The sequence below is a fragment of the Mercenaria mercenaria genome, chromosome 1, assembly GCF_021730395.1.
Source record: "Mercenaria mercenaria strain notata chromosome 1, MADL_Memer_1, whole genome shotgun sequence".
NCBI lineage: Eukaryota > Metazoa > Mollusca > Bivalvia > Venerida > Veneridae > Mercenaria > Mercenaria mercenaria.
In genome coordinates this window covers 71,605,660-71,627,974 of record NC_069361.1, presented here as the reverse complement: position 1 = coordinate 71,627,974, position 22,315 = coordinate 71,605,660, and the positions used below count along the sequence as shown (strand labels likewise).

At 35.8% G+C, this 22,315-nt stretch overlaps 1 protein-coding gene across 1 annotated transcript; it reads right to left on the bottom strand.

Annotated features, from left to right (window-relative positions):
• Positions 1 to 13,654: 13,654 nt before the first annotated feature.
• Positions 13,655 to 14,456, bottom strand: LOC123545503 (techylectin-5A-like). Its single transcript, XM_045331827.2, has one exon. It carries the CDS (start codon positions 14,183 to 14,185, stop codon positions 13,658 to 13,660), a length of 528 nt encoding a protein of 175 aa, XP_045187762.2. The 5' UTR covers positions 14,186 to 14,456; the 3' UTR covers positions 13,655 to 13,657.
• Positions 14,457 to 22,315: the final 7,859 nt, after the last annotated feature.

The following is a 22,315-nucleotide window of genomic DNA, read 5'->3' as shown; positions in this document are numbered from 1 at the left end:
CGTTTATTATGCAAGTGTTGTTATAAAACCGATACCTGTAGGAGGCAAAACATGCTAAAGCACGAAAAATATCTTATTTCATTATAAATACGTTCATCGGGGGGTAAAATGATTTCCTCTTGGCGTCCAGTTAACACAGAACTGCGCTAAAAATGAGAAAAGTAGGAACAGTTTCTTTCGTCTACACCACGGAAGCAAAGTTTGACCAAATTACTGTTGTTACGCCTCTACCAAAGTCTAAAAAACAAAGACAAATATCAAACAGGGAATGCCACGTACCAAAAACGCAGCCTCCCGAAAACGAAACCCACAGCACGCAGACGCGCACACCACAAACACACACACATACACGCGCACACACACAAAGCAACACATGAAAACGAAGGAACACAGTGGGGCACCGCCTTGGAACGATCAGTGGCAAAAACACCACTGGGGAGCTTAAACCGGTTTATGGCGCGCACCCAACCTCACTCCCCAGATAGCAGACAGACGTTGGGCCAACTGCAGACTCTTCGTTGGCCCAACGAAGATTGGCAACGTTGGCCCAACGCCGTTTTGCTAATTGGCGCAACGTTGGCCCAACGGTTGGCACACCGTTGGCCCAACGATGGGTATCCGACACTTATCGTTGGCCCTCCATTGGGCCAACAACTGGTATCCTACACTTATCGTTGGCCCTCCATTAGGCCAACAGCATTTTTTCGTTTATTATGGTTGGTCCAACGTTGGGTCTACTCTAATTCTTTGTTGGTCAAAAGAAGGATGCCAACGCTATAAATAAACTAAGACTAATATTATTATGTACATGTTTTATTTTCAGATTATTGTGATTTTGTTTAACATTTAACAAGAAGAAATCTAACAATTATTTAAAGTTTGTTTGCAAGTTTCCTGTAGAAATATAATCGAATATTTGAACATCACTACAACACGTCAAATATTGATTCCAGCCTTTTAAAAGTCTAACTGAAAAAAAAAATGTCATTTTTCTTTCTCCAGTCAATGGTTATATCCAATTAAAATGAATTACTGTCTGTATTTTAACTCATTATATATCCAAGTTCTGTCAGCACAAGTCTGATTGTTTTCTTTTCTCACTGAAATTGCAGCTTTCTGTCTTCTTTTTTCCTGTGCACTACATTATTACTCTCTTGAACAGCACCCTGTAAAAATTGAAAATCATAATGTTGATTAAACCATCTACGTCAAATTTGTTACAATAACTATACAGATGCAAATAAACCTCTGGACATAAACTTGCGTAAAGTGTATGAAATTAATTTTTGCCTGTATATAACCGAGAAAAAATGTGTTAAAATTAATGAGAATATGAGTTATTTTATTTACAGAATTAAATACTCAACACTAGTGCCATCCACGAGTTTTAGATAAAAGTATTTAGCATAGATTCAAGTCACATGGATACTACATACATATACTGGCTATAAAAAGAGATTCTCTGTAAGAGTCCACAACTTTATCAAAAATATTCAAAAACTTCTCATGTGCTTACAGTTTATAGCTAGTAGACCGGATTTTTGTTAAATCTAGATCTATCACATGTATAATAGTTTCCTTTACTTTACTTGTCTATGCATCGATAAATCTCGCTCAGAGAGTAAAATAAACCACATTTTCTGGGATTTTTTACATAACCCAGGTTAACGAGAGTTCATGTTCTGGAATATTCAACAGGTTTATTGTAAACATTTTATGATTGTACAAGATTAAGTATTTGTTATAGCAGCATTTTCTTAATTTTTCTCACAAATTAGATTCTCCAGGTAGTAGATTTGAAATAGTTAAAAATACCATTACGGCTGCAGATAAGTATTAAGTTTAATTTGTCCAAACTATGATTACGAATTGGTGCAGAAAAGTATTTAATTAAATACTGCATGTTTCACATACACAGCCTGTTTACCTGTAGGGGCTTGTAATAAAACAGTGAATTATGAAATATATAATCATTATATTATTACTTCTGATGGGCCAACGTTGCGCCAACGATGTTTTGTATGTGTAAGTCTTTCCCTGAAAATCAATATTGGGCCAATGCAGAGATATCTCTGACTGAAATTTTAAGTTGGTTCAACGTTGGCCCAACAGCTGAATTTACAATGCTTATAAATCATTGTTGGGCCAACAGTGGCCCAACAACGATTATCCTTTGACGGTTTTTCGTCGTTGGCCCAATGACTTCATGTTTACAGGGCCTTACCCCCACCATGTTCCAAAGACACGGGACAGTGTAAATAAAAGTAATCCTAAGTCTTGCTACCAGCTGGCCAGGCAGGCTTTCTCTATATATTTGTATTGCGTTTATTTTGAGTATTCTTTACAGTAACTGCTAAATTGATTTCAATGTAGTTTTACAGAAATGTTCTTTATGTCTTCCCTGTACCAAGAGTGTTCAAATTTATATAATTTTTCAAGAAACACGGTCTTCATTTGGCTTGGTTAAATTTTTTCCCTATGAGATTTTAGTAGAAGATTTAAAAATATTCTCTACAGAAACCGCTGGTACGATTCAGTCTTGAAATATTTTCACAGAAATGTTACTTGGGGGTTACTATTCTTGTTGATCAAAAAATAGCAACCAGAGGATGTAGTCAACATTCCCTCTGTTTACACAGTGTTTCCTTGAAAGCTTAAAAATCATCTTGTAAGACTAGAAATGTGTCACAGACACGGATGCCCCCCGCAACATGAGAAAGGACACAGGTATGGTACTGCTCACAAAGTAAAAGGTGGACCCTTGGCTCTATTTATTTAGAAAGAAATATATTTTAGGTAAACCAGAAAATTTAGTAATCTATATGTGTAGTGAAAATTGGCTAAGTTCAACAAGGACTGTGGCCTTGACCTTTGAGCTAGTGGGATGGTTTTGCGCTTGATACATTGTCTATCCATGCTTATCATTTCTGTCAAATTATTTTGTGATCAGACCATGCATGTCAAAGTTATGGACAGGACACGATGACCACATTATCAGTATATATCAGGACTGTGGCCTTGACCTTTGAGCTAGTGAAATGGTTTTTGCGCATGACACATTGACTATCTATGCTTATCATTTGTATTAAAGTATTATGAAAGTGGACCATGCATATCAAAGTTATGGCCCGGACACGAAAACCACTTATGTAGTGAAAACCCGCTAAGTTCAACCAAGGAGTGTGACCTTGACCTTTAAGCAAGTGAAATGGCTTTTGCGGATGTCACATTGTCTATTTATGCTTATCATTTTTTTTAAAGATCATTCTGAAATCTGACAACACATGTCAATGTTATGGCCCGGACACGAACACCATCATTTCCCGAACACACGCACGCACGCACGTACGCACGCACACACACAGAGGTAACACTATATGCGCCCCCTCCCCCATTTTATGGCGGGAGCATAATAACACTGACCCAATTTCAAATAATTTCACATATTTTTCTTGCGTGAACCTGTACCAAATAGTTGAAAGCAAGCAATGAAACTCCAGTTATCGATCTAGGGCCATCACGAATCGTTTATTTTTGTAAAATGGACGGTCATGTAAATATCTAGTATGTACATACGATTTCAACACTTTACCTAGCTAAATCGTGCATATTGAAAACAAGTAATGTAGACATTTTTACATATGTTTTTGTAAGTTAGTTTCACTTTTATTGTTTGAAACTGTACTGGTTACTTAAACATATTTTGTGTAATTAACACTAATTAGAGGCAAATTCAATTCTATATTTTATGATTCCTGTCTTTTCTGTAAACAGATGTTGAGGCTTTCTCAGATTATTTGAAAGGTTTTGATAGTTGGCCGTTTTTTTTAGATACAGACCATTTAATTACAAAATTATAAAGGACACGAATCTGCAAAATTGAAATTTTATTAAAGGTACTACTATTATAATTGTCAGTCTTTAAAAGGTATGAGTGTAAATTTGAAAAGACTAGCGGTGCGAATATTTTGACGACATAAACTTTGCTGCCATGACAACTGGATACAAGACATGAATTTAAACTAACATAATAATGCAAAGAAAAACGTAGTTAAACGTAGAACATTACAATCCAACATCTATACAGTTTAGAATTCTGCATAGGCCACTAACAATCGAAATAGTTATAGACAGTTTCTTATTTTGTAAAACCGACCTTGTGGTAAAATTCTAACATTATAATTTTACACTGTTCCTGCGATTTATCTGAATATTAATAGGGACTCCTTTTTTTTGTGAAACATCTTTCTTCTTAGTTTCAGCTTTGTCAGAAGTAATCTTCGTGAAACAGACTCAGTGACAGAAATAACGATAACAAAATTAACAAGTTGGACAGTCAGTTTCCTGGATTTCATACAAGTATTAAAGCGGCATGCATCCAGATCGTTCGACAACAAAAAATTTTTTTTTAGATATCTTGAAATAAATGCTATATTTCTTAAGAAGGCTTTAAAACTTTATTACTGACAAACTTTATGTTCCGGAAACACATTAGAATTTGCTGCTTTTACTACTTTTTACGATGAAAATCGACAAACGTTTGTCACGCTTTTACTCCAGGTAAACTGTCTCGATTATTAATATCTATATCTTGAAGTCATTATTCACTATTTCAGCTATAGCGCTATTGGTAACGACGACCGGAAAATGTCTTTATTGCCGCGGCGGTCCGGGGTTCGATTCCCGGCGCGGTCATCTTTTATTCTTAATTTGGAACTTTTAAAATACTTTAGAAACAAAATTCATATTCTAATGTTCGTAATATGACCAAACTTTAATTTGAAAGAAAGATTATTTTTAGCCAAATCTGGAGGCATGCTGCTTTAACTTTATCTCCACAAGTATCTGCTACGCTCGCTCGGTTCACAAATTCCCTTACAAATCGTATGAAATCCAGGAAACTGACTGTCCAACTTAAATGAAATACTGATTTAAAATGGCATAAGATCTCGATCTCCCCCAACCCCCATATCAACTTGGAAGATTTTAGTGTTTGTTAATTTTGTCATTGTTATTTCTATGACTGAGTCCGTTTCACGAAGAATACTTCTAACAAAGCTTAAACTAATAAGAAAGATGTTTCACGAAAATGCTTTCCCTTTTAATATTCAGATAAATCGCAGGAAAAGTGTAAACTTAAATGTTAGAATTTTACCACAAGGTCGGTTTTAAGACAACCTTTAAGATATCCATATATAAAACTGATCAAGAATCTATATTCATAACAGGGCAAACTTACGAACTGATAGTCTTCTTAACCTTTTACAATGCACGTACTCGTGGATCGTTAAACGGCTACACATTTGGATGCATGGCATTAAATTTTGATACGCCGCTCCAAATCACACAACATGGTTTCAGTATGCATTAGACGACGCCAAGCGTTAATTTACACTGCACGAACTTATGTTGCATTAAACGTCTTCACATCAGACTGCATGGTATCAAGTTTTAATACACCGGTCTTAAATACACAAAGCGGTTTCAATATGCATTAGACGGCGTCAAGTTGTAATAAATCATTTAATTTTACACTGCACGTACTGATGTTGTGTAAAACGGCTTCACATTGAGCTGCGTGGTATCATGTTTTGTTTGATGATTTCATAGAACGATGCATCGCAACAAGTTTTTCAATGCATCGTTCCAAGTTTGAATGGATGGAATGGAGTATATATGGTTTCAAAATACAATGTTTTGAATGCAATTTTATTGGACGGGATGGAATTTTAGACTAGACGACGTTGAAATGCACTGCACTGACTGACTTGTTTATGAATGGATTGTATATTTACTAATTTTGGCGGTAACCGCCGCCCATAAATGAATGCTTCTTTGAAGTTCTCGTTGTCCGTTTTAAATTGTAAAGGCAAATGGCAACCTTTTCAAAACACAAGTTTTCCATGAATAGTGTGATTTTGATGACTTTTCAAATAAAATCGTTAATCAAAAGTGTAGTTTTTGTTGTTTTCAAAATTTGCCTATGTGATCAAGTCCTGGATCATACTAGCGATGATTTCTGATGACCTATGATAACAAGTTTGTGAGCAAAGTGGTACGGTTTTCAGAACGAAATGTTGTTTTTTTTCCTTTTGTTTTCTTCAAAAACGAATGTAAGTTTTCATTTTTCCTAAGATTGTCTCTTCAATATATTTAACAAAATTTTCGTAACATTATGTTCTTTTTTTCGCTTTAAATGACCTGATTAGGTAATTGGCAAATTAAAACCAATACTTTTTTTCATATAATTGCCACAGATTTCCTAATGAGTCGATTTTCTCTGTTATGGATTTCTGTTTATAGTGTGACAAATCTATGACGACAGTGTATTTTTTTGTGTTTTTATTTTTGTAGACATATGAGTGATTTAAAATTTGCCTGTGCTACGTAACACAGTAATCTAATGTTTCATACCAAAGATACCATAAATGTTTTTCAATTAACGTCTTTGACAATTCATACCGAAACAAATTCAATCACCGCAATTTTTTTTACGAAATTCTATTATCATCTTCCTACCGATATCTAGACAAAACGTCTATTTTTTTTTAGGAATAGTCAGTTGTGCACTTTTCACCGCTTGAATATTTGACAGAATAATACCTGACTTCTAGAAATTTTGTTTCGGGTTTCCAGTCTGTACATGCCTAATCTGTTTCCTCACTCTTAGCTTTCAAGCCGCCCTACGAATCGGATGAACTTTGTATGAAATATATACCACACTTTTGCTGTTCTAGTGTACAACGCATGGAGTAAACATGCACAACCTCCAAAAACAATGGTCTTTCTATATGTATTTGAACTCCTAAGACAATTATTAAAACGCAGTTCATTCTTGCGTTCAGGCTTTTGTTTCATTCTTTCAGTTTTTTCCTTTCTTACGTTTGACCCGCGTTAGGTACCTTTACAATTTACCAATGACAACATTTGCATTTATTCGTATATTCCATAAAATATAAATATATCATCAGAAAAAGCGTTACGTTTAAAAAATAACTTTCGTCTAGATATCTGAAAATCCGTTACACTTAGTTCTCAAAATCCGTTATATTTTGGAATTTAACATAATGCAAGTTTTATCAATACTGCATTGTTTTATGTTCTATAAAATATGAAAACGAGTTCCTCAGTTTATCGAACACGACAAAAATGAAAATGTTGCTCGCTTGGCTCGACTGAAACTGTTTATGGACGGTAGTAGAAATTTATGCTTTCACCACCCCCTCCAGTTCCGGGTTGAGCAGAACACAGTATTTGCACATGTTACAGGTACCAAAATTAATCCGCATATGTTTTTATACGGTAGAAAACCTGCAATAATTTACAAAGTACAATTAAAAAAGCGTAAGGTTCCCAGTAAAAATAATGGGCTCGCCCTTTACGATTTAAATAAACAGTAATTTTGAGTTGGGATCTGAGGTAATGAAGACAAAATTAAAAATCCGGCACCATATCCAAGGGGTGAATAGACAATACCAAAAGCTATGAAAACGGGAGTAGCTGAACCACTCAGGCCGACATGTGTCAGTAAAATAACATAATTGTCGTGCTGAATGATCTGAGAAGATCGGAATATAACAGGTTTGACTGAAAGAACGGGAAGACGTTTTACGACCGCCACTCGGCACAAACAACGCTTCTGTGGTAATACAGTTATATAAAACGGCACAGTTCGCCCAACACGACAAAAAGGAGAATGCTGCTCGGTTCGATTGAACCTGTAGTGGAAATGAATGCTGCCGTCCACAGCTTCTAGCCCGGGTTGAGCTGAAGTCAAAATTTAGTTTATACTTATTTATTTTAGGCCTCTTGTAAGTTATCTATATTTATAACTCTCGACACACCGTATGGAATCTATCGCCATGAGAGTATGAGAGGAGAGAAGTCAGTTAACCTTTTAATGTTGAGCGCTAAGCAAGGGAGCTACCAGTACCATTCTTCAGGTCTTTCGTATGACGCGGCCAGGGATCGTGCCCACGACCTGTCTCACTCGAAGCTGACGCTGTACCACTAGTTTAGGCAACCGAGGTGGTTATCTGAACATTTGCGTATGTAACAATACATTTTAGAGACGTCCGCATAGGTGTATATACGGAGTAATTGGAGATATGTAAACCGTTTATGTATCATAGAGGCACCCCAATGGAAAAGGCCAGTCTTGCTGACTTATGAGGCACTTTAGACATATTGATTCCTGTATCATTGTGGCACCCCAATGGAAAAGGCCAGTCTTGCTGATTTATGAGGCACTTTAGACATATTCCAGATTCCTATTTTTCAATGCCAGGCGCCTGGCAAGTAGCCAATTGATAAACATTGTTTAATGTTCTTGTAAAGGATTTTTGAATCCTCCCCAAGGGTGAATTTTTGTTTAGTTTTTTACGCCTCGTATGCCTAAAGAATAAACCAAGCTGTTCAAAATTAGGTGAAGAAAGTTTCAAGACAGGTTATTCTCTATCAAACAACACATTTTGTCCTATACTACATGTTTTTCGGATGATACATTCTACTGTGTATATCAAGCTTCCTTTTCAAAAGTATTTTGTTATTACTTTTTATGATTATTGTGTGTACCATATTTCTCCAGGTACTTCGGGAGTTGAAATTGTGACAAACCATGTACATTAAAAACAAATGCAAAAAAAAAGAAAAGAAATTGAAAATAAGAGTGAAAGTAGAGCTTCCAAAATGACAGAAAAAACTGCTATTTTAAAAAAAATATTCAAGATAATTATTGTTCATTTCCCGGAGTACACTGATAAGTATGTTAGACACACAACAAAAACAAATTTAGAGAAAAAGATATGTTTGAAAAGAGAGTTTGATATTTTCTACAAAATAGAAAGTGGACAATGGAAGTACATGTGTTGTAAGACAAAATACATATTGCCGAGTAAGGTGACATTGATAGAAAATATTTTCTACTTCAGAAATCTTCTGAACAATTCCGTTTATATATGTTATGAATATTATGGATCTGTCAGTATAAAAATTTAAAAAATGAAAATTTACCCAAGGGGTGGTCTCAAGAGCTTTACATAATCCTTAAAAAGGTTCTCTCTTCTGTAAGATAGGACTCAAACATCCGACCTCCTGATTTCGGGGTATACACTTTGTCCACCAAGCCCCACTGCTCGGCATTATATGTAGTTCTTAATGATCGTAAAGTTCAATGGTTCAATGTTCTTTTGCTAGGAAGATGTCACACGTACAATTTCAGTAAAATGATGTTCTTATACGGAGGTAATTTGGAATTCAAGTGTTTGTCATTTGTCGAAAATATTGTACCAGATACATGTGAATTTCAGCACCACTGAAACATCGGAACGAGATACCAGTATGTGACAGCATTGTTGACAAAACTTTAACAGTATTCATTTACATTCTGAATTTATCGAAAAAAGATAAACAATTTCGTACATTAGTAAAATTCCAAATTACAATCCTTTAACACATGTATCTACTTTGAATGAAAAATCAACTTTTGTTTAATAAATAAATGAGGACGAATTTATAAATATTAATATATGAATGTTTGAAACAATTTCAAACAATTTATTGTCCTTTGCATTTACAGCTAGCATTGAACATTTTTACACAGTTTATTTCTAGTATTCTTGATGACTGCTATATGCAGGTGTTTTGTTATTAATGATTAGCCACTAGACTGCCCTCTTTTATTATATCTCACGGACTAGATTTGAACTTGCTAAGTGCTGAAAGACCACCGGAACGGAACTGGTTTGATATTTGTCTCCTGTCCTTTTTACTGGACCCTTAAAGGCTCAAAAACGGCTCTTGTAATAATGTGGCATTGTTTGTTATAAACATTGAATATATATAAACATAACATTTTTGGTGTCTTTTTACTTTGGGTAACTGTTTTTTTTATTTCATTTTTGCCTACAGAGCTCACTTTAGAATACTGGTAACTCTTTTCGTCAAGTTCTATCACTTCAAACAAGATAGCTCTCTTATCTAACTAGCTTTCAAACATAAAGAGTCTGACCGGCATTACACATTTTTTAATTGAAGTGCTGTCCGTTATGGCATTAAAAATCTATATTTTAAACTAATAGCTTTAAAACTGAAAGAGATACCTTTAAGTATTTACTGTAGTCACTGAATAAATAGTAAACAGACTCGCCTCCAGTTTAGTTTGATGATAGAGCGCGAACACTGGTTACGTAGTAAGACATTGTTACCACTGAACCATTGCGTCGACTCTTCAATGCTTTGTAACAAACATTTCAAACTTGTGCTGTGAGAATTATCAAATTGTTCAAATTGTGACGATCACAGAGGTTATATTGAATATGAGGTTAAGCACTATCAATAGTGAACCAAAACGTTGATTCAATTAATGGCCGTAAATGGCTATTATGAAGATGTAGCCCGTATAAATTACGTTTTAAACTGAATCATCTCATAACTAGCATGTATAATTAAGTGCTTTAAATTCAACTTGAGGCCTTGTAGCTGATTTTAGATGTATTTGCAGTTAACTGCACCGAAGTTCGCAATCTTAAAAAAATTATTGGATCAGTTTCTGAAAAAGAGTTATCTGAGCCGCAAAAAATATCATGGATGAACTATGTAGAAAAAGACAACTCCTCTGAAATTTTATTGTAGGCTTAGGTGACTAGTTGCTTTTTCTTATCCTGCAAGCTATGTGCACATATGACAGTTTTCGTAGAAGTGCTTTAAACTGTTAAGTGGTACGTTGTTTTGATACAAATAAATAACCAAGTTGAAGAAGACAAATCTTGTCCCTTTAAATCAAAAGCGTGCATACTTGTGTATTTACGAAATCTACGAAAGCTGAAAAGGCACTTTAGCAAATAACAATTGCAGAATTTCATTGTAATGTTCTTGATGAACAACACTTTTCTGTTTAACCGTAAATTGGTTATAATTAATTCGTTATATTTCTTTTACAATATCCCATTGCAGTTGGTTTTGACGAGGGCACTGCAACACTAGCATTTACTCTTATAGGCGTTTGAGTTTTGTAGGGTGTATAGTTTGAAATTTACATTGACACATTAATTGTAAATCAAATGTTCACATAATTTGGTTGATAGAATTTGAGATTGTGACAATTTTGAAGGATTGCTTTTTATAAAAACAAAAAAAAAAAAACACTAGAAATCTGTTTGTCACGATTGCCTATAACTGGAGTGACAACTGGTTTAAAAATAGTATATTTTTTGCCTATAACATGTTAATTATTAGTAGATGAAACTATGGCCATTGGAGTTTTGTGTATGTGATGCTATCAGTAGGAGCTGGATTCATGGTTGGACCACCTATCGCTGTTGACCCATATTGATTCTCTGAATTTGCTTAATATTGAAATGTACGCTAACTAATGCAATGTAACAGCAGTATTTTGTTGTTTTTAGTTTTATTCAAATGAACTTTAAATAGTTTGTCATAGACTTTAGATAAACTGGAAGTGGACATGAGGTTATGGAGCTTGCATCAAAAAATGTTCTATAAATGTTCGGAATGTCATGTTTTCAACACGAGAAGTAAATGTGATATCGTTCTCAATTATACTTTTAAATGTGCTAACCAACTAAAAAGGAATTAAAGCTAACATTATGCGGTATTTGTTGTTGAAATTTAACCAAATATCGTATTTGATAAACACAACTCCCTTAAATATTAGTTTAGCTACTGTGAATTTTCTACTTGCGTACATTCAATTTGTGTTTGATATTTTATGTATAACCAGTACTCTAGTAATCTTCTATCAGGCCACAAATTGCGTATTGTATCTACCAGCAGCTCGGGACTGACAACGAAACCTTGAACGCGAAGAACGTGAAATACAATATGGTTGTAATGAACAGCTGAAGAAAATGAAACATGAACACAATTACAGTATGATTACAATACATGTATATTGCTGTATCACATAGAACATTAGACAAGCATTTACATGTTTAGACGTAAACACGTTTTTGTCTAGTTATATCAACTGAGGTATACATTTACGACAAATATAATGAATCAGATGTTATAATTATCATTTACAAGATGTGAATGACAAAGATTAAGCAAGTTGACGAAACTACATAATATTAAATGATATATTTGCATTTGACATAATCTATTCTAAAAGCAGATGAACAATTATGCTATCTTACATTAAAGCAGCATGCCTCCAGATCGTTCAATAACCAAAAAATAATAATAGTTTTTTAGATATCTTGAAATAAATGCTATATTTCTTAAGAAGGCTTTAAAACTTTAAAATTACTGACAAACTGTATGTTACGGACACACATTAGAATTTGCTGTTTTTACTGCTTTTTACGATGAAAATCGAAAAGTGTTTGTCACGCTTTTACTCCAGGTAAACTGTCTCCATTAAAAATATCTATATTTTGAAGACATTATTCACTACTTCAGCTATAGCGCTATTGGTTCCGACGACGAGAAAATGTCTTTATTGTCGCGGCGGTCCGGGGTTCGATTCACGACGCGGCCATCTTTTTTTCTTGATTTGGAACTTTTAAAATATTATAGAAACAAAAATTCATATTATAATGTTCATAATATGACCAAACTTCAATTTGAAAGAAACATTACTTTTTAGCCAAATCTGGAGGCATGCTGCTTTAAATACAGATAAGCCATGAAAGCTATGCAAATCATTTAACCGTGCTAATAAATCGATGAATATAGAAGCCATTTCTTAAAAAGTCTTGCAAATCAGGTTATAACACACGAAGAATGTTTAAAAATATTTCATAAAAAAGTCCTGACTATCTGTATGTAGTATTTTCTTCCAGGGATGGGAACGAATGTTCGAATATTAGTGTCTTTTTTCTAATATTTTGTTGGGCAATTAAAAAAATCAATAATTATTGCAATTTTCTGATAATTTCATTCTGAAGCAATTTTCTGATTACATCATTACCATATTATATGCTTATTGAATGGCTTACCGGCCAATATTCAAAACCATCGCCTGAGCTCCGAAAGACCGAGCTTTCACTTTTGACCTGCAAACCATTCAGTTATAGTTTATTTACTCGACATCAAATATGTATTTTCAGTTTTATTTCATTTGCCTTATTAGCCCTGTTTACATGTGTTAGACATAGACATATCATTTAGCACAAACTGTAGACCGACGATTTATATAAGGAGTCATGTAAATAATCAGAAACATATGAGCCGTGCCATGAGAAAACCAACATAGTGGCTTTGCGACCAGCATGGATCTAGACCAGTTTCTCCAATTCCAATAGGCTTTAAAAGCGAACAGCATGGATCCTGACCAGACTGCGCGGATGCGCAGGCTGGTCTGGATCCTTGCTGGTCGCAAACCCACTATGTTGATTTTCTCATGGCGCGGCTCAATTATATACATATCATGTATTCATTGTGCCTGTCAAAAAAGGTGAGTAAAACCGATTTTGTAACCAAATAATTTTGAAAAAATCTGTCACAAGTCAACGGGAATATTTGGTAAACCTGCAAACATTACCTTGGGTAGAGTAGAATTCAAGTTTATTGTGCCAATGCAATACTGATTCTTTAAAGGAAAAGCTTCTGGGCAAATGCTAGATAGAGTGTTTGATTATATACATGTGAAACGTGTTTATCACGGCTTTAATAAGTCAATAAAATTAATAAGTTTTCATGTTCGTTTTATTTTCATTTCTGTGACCGATAATGACTGTGTTAAACCTGTAACAGAATACCACATAATGCCGTGCCCAGATTCAGTGCTTCCGTATTCTCCGTTCAGGTTTGCATTATGGCAATTAGAAAACCACCATCCGCCGTTGTAATATTTAGCACAATTTGTGTTTTCCGCAATATCATTGTCCTCATCCTCTGTTGTAAACATCATCCCGCTGTGTGATGAAAAATCATCCCCAGCATCTCCACTGTAGCCTGATACAGTCAGTCTGTACTTTTGAGATTCGTCGGTTATTGAAAACGTACTATACACCGCATATGTGTGGACGTTACTTTGATCGTATAAATCAAAGCGAATTGTATAGTTACCAAGACCCGTCAGTGTCGCTATATTGTCATTTCCTAACCAGTAATTACCATCAACTGCGCCAAAGCCGTTTTTGTACTCTGTCCATGTTTTGTGGAAGTCACTGTACGATGTTCTCCGTTGAATTATTGTCCATCCGCCATTACCTGTGTCCATATCACAGCGAACATTAATCCCAACATTTCCCGATGGGTATATCAGGTATGAACCAGTTTGCTTTAGCCCCAGACTCTGAATATCTCCACAATCTCTTAAAAGTCCACAACCAGGGCATTCTTGTTCTGCCGAATCTGTGAGTGCAAATCAAAATGCATAACAATAATATAATTATATTTGAAACAAAGTTTTAATTTTGACAACAGAGAACTTTCATTTACATTAAGACAGGGTTCTTTTGCTGTTACAAATGTTTTCAATATACGTAGGCCGACTAATGATTGGAACATTAAACGTGTTATTAAATTTCTGTAACTTAAGAATGCGTGGAAAAAAATTGGTGTTAACTGAAGAACATTTATCAGGAATGTTTAAAACATTTAGTGTTGAATAGTTTCTATAACTTAGAAATACGTGAATATGTTATTCAGCGAATTTCCAAAATATTAGAGTAAAATATATCTGGTTTTTTTTTTCACAGCGAAGAATATCAAATACATTTTCACTGGTAAGAAACTACAAAATTTGTAAATTTAGTCGAACATGATTTAAAAAGAAAATTTGTTTGGTCTACATGTAAAAACGAAATGTGTTTTACTCATGGACACCATGATTTTACATTTGCACTGAGTCTCGTACATTAGTCACTCGTGGAAATATTGCTCAATTTAACACTGAAACAAACACATATCCTCTATTTATTTCAAAATTGTAACCTCTAGGACAAATTATATCCATTTTAGACCACTGGCCGCCTGACTGGCAGGTTGTAGTTATGACGTTTGTTCCATCAGCAAAATAAGTTCCTGAAGAACAGGTGTACGTCCATTCTGCGCCAACAATCATGCTACCAGAGTTTACGGTGGAGTATGGAACATTTGGAGGAGTAGGACAACCTGAAAAATAATGATAACAACTTCTTCTCTGAATTTATTTTCGACGTTTTGGGAACACTACCGGTCGACTGTTTATGCGGGAAAGGGCATACTTAAAACAGTAAAGAATAACAGACGTTGTCAGTCATGGATGAGGAACGACTTTTGTAAACATAGATGAGATTAGAAATACCGAAGTTAAAATGAACTTTTAACCTGAAATTCCAAGGGAATAAGAGAGATACCTCACGACGCATTTTCTTGATAGAAGAGTGCTTTTTGGTACCATTCCGGTTAGAAAAAGAACTTGAGGTTTAGGAATATATCATCAAAAGATAGAACTATTTGATAAGCGAACAGCATCTTTACAAACAATCTGCCTGACCATTACATGTTCTGCCGTACTGTTCGGTACGTTGGATACTAAACGCTGTACCCCTTTGAAAATGAATACAGTAGTATTGATAAAATACTGTTTCTTAAATATTTTCATTGTTCCTTCTCGCGTCTGTTGTCATTTTGGAATGGTTCTCTTTGATAATCGGTCAAAACATTTTTCCTGTTAATAAACGACCTAGTTATTCAATAATATCTCCATATTTATACAAATAGTGTTAACAGAATCTGTTCTTTTGTCGCGACTTAATTCTCTAACACTTGACATAGACTGAAATCATGCCACTTAAACTGATTGGATAAGTTTTGGTCATACCAGGCACACATATAGGAAAAACTCCAACCCAGTGACCACTGGAGCCGCAAACAAGCTGTAAATCGCCTCCAGTCTGAGTGTAGCCAGTCTGGCATGAATATATCACAATGGAGGTTTCTGTTGTGGAAGTATATGAAGGGGTTGCACCGGACACTGTTGCTGGTGTTCCACAATCTGAAATATTTTTAAAAAGTAGAACGTTGTATATTAAGTACGGCACCGTTGCCTGTATAGGCAAATGCTATTTAACTGTCATTTTTGTGAGACAAAATTAGAAAGAAAACACACATAAAAGTAAAACTGAACAAGAACTTTTTGCAAAGTACATTTGCTCACATGAAGGCTTGTCGGAGGCAATTGAGTGTTTATTAGCTGTGACATTTGACCATCGCCAGACCAAAAAAAACCCAACAAAACATTCCATCTACGGACCACAGGAATTCGTCATATGAAGTTTGACAACTGTTAGCGTTATTCTGTAATTGATCGGAAACACTTTTTGTCTGAAGGTCATTATGACTTTGAACTTTGACCTTCTGACACCAGAAAAAACAGAAATTATCTATTGACCAAATGCAGAGATGGTCATCTCGGTATCTTCTGCTTTAAGCAGGAGTCGAATAGTTAAAGAAATGGCAATCTCGGAATGTTCTGCTTTAAGCTTATGTCACCTAGTTTAAGCAATGACCATCTCGGCAGGTTCTGTTTTAAACATGAGTCGCTTAGTTAAAGCGATGACCATCTCAATATATTGTGCTTTAAGCTTGGGTCGCATAGCTAAAGAGATAGCCAGCTCGGTATTTCTGCTGTAAGAATGAGTCGCCTAGTTAAAGCGATGACCATTTGTGTATATTTTGCCTTAAGCATAAGTCGCCCAGTTAAAGCAATGGCCATCTCGGTATGTTGTGCTTTAAACATGAGTCGCTTAGTTAAAGCGATGACCATCTCGGTATATTTTGCTTTAAGCTTGGGTCGTCCAGTTATAACGATGGCCAACTCGATATGTTTTACTTTAAGCATGAGTCGCTTGTTTAAGGGATAGCCATCCCGGTACATTCTGCTTTAAGCTTTGGTCGCCCAGTAAAAGAGACGGCCAACTCAGTATGTCCTGCTTTAAGCATGAGTCGCTTATTTAAAGCAATGTTCATCTCGGTATCTTCTGCTTAAGTATGAGTCGCCTAGATAATGTGACGGCCATCCATGATTGTGCTGCTTTAGACACTATTCAGCAAGTTAAAATGGCTGATATCATGCCTTTAAAATTGATTGGATAAGGTTTGGTCTTACCAGGCACACATGTGGGTAATACACCGCCCCAGTGACCATTGGAGCCGCAAACAAGCTGTAAATTGCCTCCAGTCTGAGTGTAGCCAGTCTGGCATGAATATGTCACAATCGAGTTTTCTGTTGTGGAAGCATATGAAGGGGTTGCACCGGACACTGCCGCTGGTGTTCCACAATCTGAAATATAAAAACTAGTAATTTGTACGTTAAGTCCGACCCCGTTGCAAATAGACAAATACTATATAACTCCAAATTGTAAGAGAAACAATCAAGGAAAAACATAATTATATATAAAAGTAAGGCTACACAAGAGCTTTTTGTCAAGCCCGCTTGCGGAAGAGAAGACATTTCCACATGGCTATTCGATGCATGTGCGTGCGTCCGTGCGTGCGTGTGTCCGATTTGTTTGTCCGGACCATAACTTTGACATGCATGGGGCAATCTTGTTTATATTTGGCATGAATATTAACCTCAGTAAGACGGAGTGTCATGCGCAAACCTCTGGTTCCTATCTCAATTGTCAAGGTCATAGTTAGAGGTCAAAAATCATGTCCGATCCTGTCCGGTCCATAACTTCCACATGCATTGAGAAATAATGTTTATATTTGGCAGGAATGTTAACCTTAGTGAGATGGAGTGTCATGTGCAAACTTAACGTTCCTATCTCAAAGGTCAAGGTCACAGTTGGTGGTCAAATGTCAAATCAGAACTTGTCCGCCCCATTACTTATACATGCATTGAGGAATCTTGTTTATATTTGACATGAATGTTTAACTCAATGAGACGGACTCTCAAAGGTCAATGTCACATTTAGGGGTCAAAGGGTGGACTCGACATGTTGCCCGTGGGCATCTAGTTGTAAAATACATTTGCACACATGATAGCTTGTCGGAGGCAATTTGATGTATAATACAGTGTGCTGCGACCTTTAACCTACTCATCGCAAGACCAAAAACGTGCGCCCACCTGCCGACCACAGGAAATCGCCATATAAAAGTTTGAAAACTGTAAGTGTTTTTCTGTTATTGATCGGAAAACACTTTTAGTCTGAATGTCACTGTGACCTTGAACTTTGACCTACTGAACTCCGAAATAACATAAGTCTTTTACTGACCAAAGGCAATCTCTCAATCATGATCGACATTCTTAGGCATAAGAACTCTGTGTTTATTGATCAGAAACCATTTTCAATCTGAAGGGCAATGTGCCCTTGTCCTTTTACGTACTGACCCCAAAACTGTTGGAGTCATTTACTGACCACAAGCAATTATCCTATGAAGTTTGACGACTGTAAGCTAGATCGTTCTTAACTTATTTTTTGGAAAAAGTTTTCGGTCTGAATATCAATGTGACCTTGAGCTTTGGCCTACCATCCCTAAGAAAAATTAAGGTCCTCTTCTGACCACAGGCAATCACCTTATGAAGGTTGACGATTGTAAGTCCTAGCATTCCATAGCTGAACGAAAACCATTCGGACTTAAAGAAAAATCGACGGACCGACAAAGAGCGAAACAATACATCCCCTCTTCAAAATACCAAATATTCTGATAAACAAAATAGAGATATCTTAGTTCATACTAACTTATTTTAGGTCGATTGTGGGTGGTAAAAGCTGCTAAATTGATCTATTATTTTGTGTCCGCTGTCTGGAAAACTAGTACTGGTGACATATGAGAAGGTGAGGTGGTGGTTCCGGATAGACTGGAACCCATGATCCTCATCACCTTAACCATTAGACGACTTTCCCTAAAATGATGCTATCTTACCGATAGTGCATGTGGGTAATACACCGCCCCACTGACCATCGGAGTCACAAACAAGCTGTAAATTGCCTGCAGTTTGAGTGTAGTAGGTTAGACAAGTATATATGACGACTGAGTTTTCTGTTGTAGAAGTAAAAGAACGACTAGCACCGGTCACTATCGCTGGTGTTCCACAATCTGAAATATAAAAACTAAAATGTTGTACTTTAAGTCCGAAACCATTGCCTGTATAGGCAAATACTATTTTTATGAGACAAAATCAAGGAAACATATATAAAAGTAAGACTAACAAGAGCTTTATATAAAATACATATAAAATGTCGGAGGCAATTTGGTGTGTAATTCAGTGTGTTGTAACCTTTCACCCACTTATTGCTGAAACAAAAGCATCCACCTACCGACCACAGGAAATCATCTTAATGAAGTTTGACAGGTGTAAGAGTTTTCCTGTTATTGACAGGAAAACACTTTTAGTCTGAAGGTGACTATGACCTTAAACTTCGACCTACTGACCCCCGAAACAACAGAAGTCATTTACTGACCAAAGGCAATCTCCCAATCATGACCGACAGTCTAAGGCAAAAGTATTCTGCGTTTAATGATCGGAAAGCATTTACAATCTGAAGGTCACTGTGCCCTTATCTTTTTACTTACTGACTCCAAAACTGCAGGAGTCATTTACTGACCACAAGAAATCATCCTACGAAGTGTGAAGACTGTAGGCTAGGGCGCTCTTTACTTATTTTTCGGAAAAAGTTTTCGATCATAAGATTAATGTGACATTGAGCTTACCATCCATCAGAACAATAAAGGGCATCTTTTGACTACAGGCAATCATCTTTTTAAGGTTGACGACTGTAAGCCTAAGGATTCGATAGTTATTGAACGAAAACTGATCGGACTTACAGATGGATCGACGGACCGATAAAGAGCAAACAATACAATGTCATCCCCTATTCAAAGTACCAAATATTCTGATAAACAAAATAAACAGAGACATCTTAGTTAATAATAATTTATTTTAATTCGATTATGCTTATTCGATCCACTTTTGCGTCCGCTGTCAGAAAAAACCAGTACTGGTGACATATGAGAAGGTGAGATCTTGACCGCGGTTAAGCCGGAACCCACGACTCCCTACATCTTAACCACTAGACGACTTCTCCCCTTAAACGAAGCTATCTTACTTTTAGTGCATGTCGGTAATACACCGCCCCATTGACCATTGGAGTCACAAACAAGCTGTAAATCGCCTCCAGTTTGAGTATAGTCAGTCAGACACGTATATATGACGACGGAGTTTTCTGTTGTAGTAGTAAAAGAACGACTCGCACCAGAAACAGAGGCTGGTGTTCCGCAGTCTGAAATGTTTAATCCAGATTATAATACAATAAATATAGAGCATTTGTTTGTTTTGAATAATATCACACCTTTTTATTTCATTCTTATTTACGTTGAAACAAACATTTTACGACAAATCGTAGACAATAATGACACCAGACATGAAATCGTTATTATTTCCAGCATCAAATTATGAAATTCTGGTTAAGTAGCAGTATTTGATCCGAGAAATATACAACATAGAATAAATTCCATCCCATTTTACGCGATAAAATAGAAATAAATGCAGAATGAACAAGAAGATCATCAAAGCTAGAAGTGTGACTGCTTTACTTTGGATTATATTTCACTGAAAATTCCCAGAAATTCACCGAAAATCATAAGATATACCATTGCTTATAATAGCAAATATACAGTGAACGAGTTAAAAGTCACCATTGTTGACAATCTATGGAGGAAAACATATATGAAAAGAAAAGGTAAAACATATACTGGCAATCAATGATGTTTAAATGAAGTACGTAGCGACGCTATTAATAAAAACCGTCTGATCTATTTGTAACAATATAAATGTCAAACTATTTATTCAAATACATGATGGGAAATGAACACAATGTACCTCAGATCTGAGCTGAACTCTATGTTATCTCACATGAATTAGGAATTAACAGTATGTAAATAGTCCGCTGGAATTCAGTGATGTAACCCTGGGCTTGAATACCTTACCAAATAGATCTTATATAATCAGTTACTGTCACTAAAGACAGGATAAATTAGGACTGCTTGATCACTGATAATTCAGACTGGAACTATTATTATGTAGCGCATGAACATTGTTTGTTGTGACTAGGAATAAAATAAAGATTCTATGACTGTCAGAAATAAACATGTAACTCTGGTAGCGGTAACACGTTAGCAGTGAACCTTTCAGTTTAGAAATAAAGAGGAAAACATATATGAAACAAACGGTAATAAAAATACAGAAAGCTAAAAGTTGTTTCAATGGACCCTACATTATGTCACACATATCTTAACCTTACAATTATAGCTTAGTGGAATCTTTCTCTTTTTTTTTAACTACGGAGAAATTTCGCGCCACAAACTCCCAAGCATCCATCGTTCAATATATACTTTTTGTCAAGTGTAAGGGTTCATAAATCTGAATTATATAAACAGGCCCTAAGACATATAACGCACTCTTCATGGATAAGGACTGCAAACCTTCACTATGATCAATTTAAGGTTTAGCAGTAGTTCGTCTACAAACTACCATGAACAAATGATGATAATGTGAACATTTTGTTCAAGTCCGCATAAGTCTGAACTGCTTCAACTGACTCTAAAACAGGTCACATATATCTACACTTTGCATGTATATAAAGTTTCATCTGAATCCATATATAACAGTTATTTCCCATGTACTTTTAAAGCATGTGCACATATCTTTTACAAAGCTTTATTCTGCAGTGCATGGACCCGCCCTAGATTAAAATGTCGTGCATATCTATAATTCATTGTGATCCTGCGAATAAAGTTTTACTGGGCACCGCAATTGTTTTGCAACGAACCAAACGAGGGGTCATCCGCAGCCGACTGATAAGGGTCACTGGCTTCAAATCACTTGCCCCTCACCGATGTTGGTCCGAGCCCAATCGGTGCGTTGAATTCTTCAAGTGAGGAAGCCATCCAGCTGGCTTACGAAAGGTAGGTTGTTCTTGCCCGCTCGTAACTTTTATGAAGAAAGCTCGTGATTTGTCGTCTGTACCAGATGCGCGAGGACTGAATCACGACAGCGTTAACCCGAGTAATTAAATATGCTGATCAGTGGAAAATCAGGCGATTACGATTACCCCATCGATGTCATTCATGTTGATTTCATTCCAACATACTCATTGAAACATTAAAATAAAAATATGCTGAATTTCATTTACAATGTATACGAACGTCATGCGGCAATTTGACATCATAGAATAAAAAAATGCCTGGTTGGTTATTTCATCACCAACATAGAAAACATTCAATTACATTAATTAATAATACATGATACAAAGCGATAACTATGAAGTATAAAGTGTGAAGTATGAAGTATGAAGTGTGAAGTATGAAGTATTAAATACATGAATTATGAAGCATAAAGTCACAACCGGCCTTTCAA